Here is a 5,099-nt window from a genome sequence, read left to right as displayed (position 1 = left end):
TATATAGTTTTATTGCTTGTTTTACTCTTTTATTATGTCATTTATTTTATTTATGTATAAAAAAAAAAAAAAAAATTAAAATTTATATATATTCATATATATATATTTATATATTATATATATAATTTTAAACATTACATATCTTAAATTATGTTATAGATAAAATGTAATTTTATAAATAAACATAAATATATATTTATATAGATTCAAAAGTAAAAAAAAAAAAAAAAAAAAAATAAGGAAAAAAAAATATATACATATTAAATATATATGTATAAATATATAATATCATATTATATATATATATATCAGATTAATATATATAATAATATAACTATTTTTAATATTCCTTTAGAAATTAAAATTTTTCATTATTTTCAATTTCTTGATACTCTCTATTTTTCATATTACTTGTTATTATATACTAAAAATTAAAAAGTTAAAAAAAAAAAAAAAAAAAAAATTGTTACATTTATAAATTTTTATAAATAATGGTTTTTAAAAAAAAAGAAAATTTTTTTTACTTATTATATGTTTCATTTGAAAATTATACATATATATTAGGTACATTAATATAAATATATATAAAATGTATATATATTTTTTTTTCTGGAGGTTTCTACAAAAAATATATAATATATATATAATTATATATATAATATTATATTTTTAATAATAATATAATATATATATATATATATATTCCCTTATATACATTATATATATATAATATTATATATTATATATAAATATATATATATTACCTTTTTTGATTTTTATTTTATTTTATTTTTTATTATTATTTTATTTTTTTTTTTTCTCCTCAAATTTTAAAATCTAAAAGGGGAATAAAGGATATTTATGAATATTTAAAAAAGAAATAAAATAAATGCATATATATATATATATATATATATGTATATATTTGAAACACCATTATTAATTGTTTTCATTTCATTTAATAAATATTTTTTAATAATTTACCTTCATAATTTTATTATTAAAGAATGTCTAAATAAAATATTATTTTATAATATATTTTTTATAAATATTATAATAGTAGAATACATTTATAAATGTATTTTATATATTATTAAAAAAAATATATTTAATATTATCTCCTTAACAAAAGAATATATACATAAAAAATTTTAAATAAATATTTGTGAGTCCCTTTATGTAAAATATATTACATATATAATGAAAACTTTTTAACATATGAGAATTATATTCAACATTTATGGCATTTTTTTTTATTTTTTAAGGATTAATCTTAATTATATAAAATGGTGTTGACAAAAAGAACGACTTCATTTATTTTAATAAGAACAATATATATATATATATATATATATAAATTCATTTATATATATTGCTACATATATTCCTACCATAATTATTAAGTAATGTTCTCTTAATATTTTCAATATATATTTTTATTATAATAGAAAGAAAAAAAAAAAAAAAAAGTAAAAATGAACAACAAATAAAATCATTTTTTTTTATCTTTTAACATAATAATTTTATAAATTTAATATTAAAAAACATATTTTTATATATTATCATATATATTGTATAACTTTAAATCCTATATGATTAAAATAATTCTTATTAAGATTCCTTTTTTAATTGTTCCCAATACCATTCATATATTTTCCATTCTACGAATACACAAAACATATATAGAATAGAACAATCCTAATGACATGTACAAATATATATTTTTTTTCAAACGAATAAAGTCGAAAATTATAACGTTCTATATCTTAGACATTTTATATATAATTTTTTTGTTTTTTAATATAATTATGTTGTATACACATATTTATATTTCTTATTATATTTTAATAAATAAATAAATAAATATATATATATATATATATGGAAGCATTATTTAAAATTTCATTTTATATTTTTTATACGGTTTACATTTTATATGACTTACAGATTATGTATTATTAATTCAATACATATAATTATTCATAATGAATAAATAAATATATAAATATATACATATATATATATATATTATTACTTAATAATTATTGTTGAATAATTGTAATTCTTTTAATGATCTTCATATATATATAAGATCGCGATAAATTTATTAATTCATTAAAAAATAAATATTCAAATATATAAAAACAATAGGTTAATTTATTTAGTTCCATAATTTGAAAAATGCATATGAATTATTAATAAAATATTTGGATATTTTAAGACATATTTATGTATATACAAGCATGTTTTAATAAAAATAAAAAAATATATACAAATGGGTTTGTAAATATAATGTCTATTTTTTTTTTTTATAATATGTATTTTGAATAATATGATATGATATTATTCACATAATAACGAATTTAATATTTTAATAACTTTTTGTTTTCTTTTTCTTAAATTATTATGTAATTTAAGAAAAAAAAACATTGCCAACTAGCTATTTATATAATTATATATATATATATATATATATATATATATTTATACATATATATATATTTTTTTTTTTTTTTTTTTTTTTTGAACTAGCTAGTTGATGAAAAAATGAGATATAACAAAGCCATTCTTACATATAATCCATTTTCTGCTTGTGTAAAATAAACACTTTTTGGATTACTATCTACTTCAACTTTTATTTCGTTAACTCTTGGAAGAGGGTGAAGTATCTATAAATATATAAATATATATATGTATGTATATATTTTACATGTATTAAATATTATAATCTTCATAAATAAAATATATAAATAAATAAATAAACAAATAAATAAATAAACAAACAAACAAAGGAAAAAAAAATAAATAAATAAACAAATATGTAAATATAAATTTTAATTTTTTTTTTTTAACATTATTACCTTTGTGTCGTCTCTTGTGTTTTCTAAAGATTTATTACTCAGAATGAATGCGTTTTTATATTGATTATATTCATCTACATCAGTAAATCTTTCTTTTTGTATTCTGGTCATATAAATTATATGAACGTCTTTTAATCCTTCCTCCAAATTATCAAAATATTTGATAGAATCATCACTATAAAAATTGTTTTTTATTAAGTTATATGTAATAGTATTTACTATATCTTTAGGAATATTCAACGATTTACATGAAACGAAATTAAAACTGACGTTGTATCTGCTAAGTAGTTTGCTAAGTGAATGTACAGTTCTTCCATTTTTCAAATCTCCAACGAAAGCTATATTAAGCTTTTTATTTATATTTCTATCTAGAATAAATGGAAAGTAATTATGAATTGTATAAAAATCTAAGAGGGACTGAGTTGGATGTTCGCCTGTTCCATTACCGGCATTAATAATTGGCTTGCTTGAACAAGAAACAGCAATATCGACATTTTTCTAAAACGGAAAATAAATAAATAAATAAATAAATATATATATATATATATATATATATATATATATATATATATATATAGATATATAGATATATAGATATATATATAGATATATAGATATATAGATATAGATATGCATAAATTTATTCATTTAGTAATAATCAACTTTCAGTTCACATTTTAATTTCATTTATTTTCTTACCTTTGATGGATCTCTGTATATAATTCCATCCACGTATGTTGACAATATTTTAAAGGCATCTTCAACAGTTTCTCCCTTATAAAAAGAAGTTGAATTCATATCAGTGATATTTAAAACCTTGGAACCTAATTTTAAAATTGCAGCATCAAAAGAACATCTTGTTCTTGTACTTGGTTCAAGGAACATACTACAGAAAACTTTATTTTCTAAATATTTGCTATCTTCATTATTTTTTAATATTTTCTCAAATTGTTTGGATGTAAATAAGATAGCCAATAATTCCTCATCATCTACATCATCAATATTAATTACACTTTTGTTTTTCATTTTCGTCATGATTGTATCCAAATCAATTTTATACATGCTATTGATATAAAACATATTATCTAATTTTAATTTTTTTTTTTTTGTTCCTATAATCATATAAAAAAAAAACCCCACAATCAATAAGGTGATCACAACAATTGCAGTGCAAAATATTTCAATCATTTTTTTATAAAAAGGGATTTATAAAGAATAAAAAATTTTATTGGGAAGAGGAATATTCAGATATAATACGATGAAACAAAACACAAAAAAAAAAATAAAAAAATTAAAAAAATAAACAATATATATATATATATATATATATATATTTATGTATAGGTATATTTCTGATATATGTATATATTGTATCACTTAATACATTAACACGTAGACAAGAACATCTTGATATAGTTACACGTCAGAAAGAGATTGCTATATATATATATATATATATATATATATTTACAGGTTTATGTACAATTTAAAAAATATAGGTATATATATGTTCTGAAATGTAAATCTTATTTATGTATTAAGAAACTTATGGATAAATGAAATGTCAAAAAATATTATCGATTTAATAATAATATACACAAATATAAAAATAATAAAATATAGAAATATAAATATTGTAAATTAAATGGAATGAACAATATAAGTATAACTTAAATGTTGTTCAAAGAAATATGAAAAAAATTAATTTTGTAAAATTCAAAAGGTAAAGTTATAACAGATCATTTATTTTACAATAAATTATGAACATATGACAATCATAAAAAAATATTATAGGTGAACAATTATATTTAAAATTATATTTATTATAATGGTGTTCATTTTTAAATATAAATGATTTATCTTGTGTTGTAATAAAAAAAAATAATAAATAGAAATAAATGAAAATAATTAAAAATATAATATAAATATATATATATATATATATATATATATATATTAATTTGAAATGATTTTTTATAATATTGTTATTATTTGCTAATATCAAAAACAAAAAAACACAAAATGAAATATGAACACATCTTTAATATATAATTTGTACAATAAGATATGTAATAATATATATATATATATATATATACATGCATACATTTCTTGCTTATATTATTTAGTTTCTTTTTTTTTTTTAAATATTCATTTTCTACAGGAAAATTTTATTTTTATTTTTATTTTTATTTTATTTTATTTTATTTTATTTTATTTTTATTTTATTTTTATTTT

At 15.6% G+C, this 5,099-nt stretch overlaps 1 protein-coding gene across 1 annotated transcript; it reads right to left on the bottom strand.

The window, feature by feature from the left end:
- Positions 1-2,528: 2,528 nt before the first annotated feature.
- Positions 2,529-4,049, bottom strand: PRSY57_1343800 (aspartate carbamoyltransferase; the record flags this gene model as incomplete). Its single annotated transcript, XM_012909362.2, has 3 exons — positions 2,529-2,669; positions 2,862-3,359; positions 3,561-4,049. The coding sequence occupies 3 exons, from the start codon at positions 4,047-4,049 to the stop codon at positions 2,529-2,531; spliced, it is 1,128 nt and encodes a 375-aa protein (XP_012764816.2).
- Positions 4,050-5,099: the final 1,050 nt, after the last annotated feature.

This window comes from Plasmodium reichenowi, chromosome 13 (assembly GCF_001601855.1).
Source record: "Plasmodium reichenowi strain SY57 chromosome 13, whole genome shotgun sequence".
NCBI lineage: Eukaryota > Apicomplexa > Aconoidasida > Haemosporida > Plasmodiidae > Plasmodium > Plasmodium reichenowi.
The sequence above is the reverse complement of the archived record's forward strand: the minus strand, read 5'-3'. Positions and strand labels throughout refer to the sequence as shown.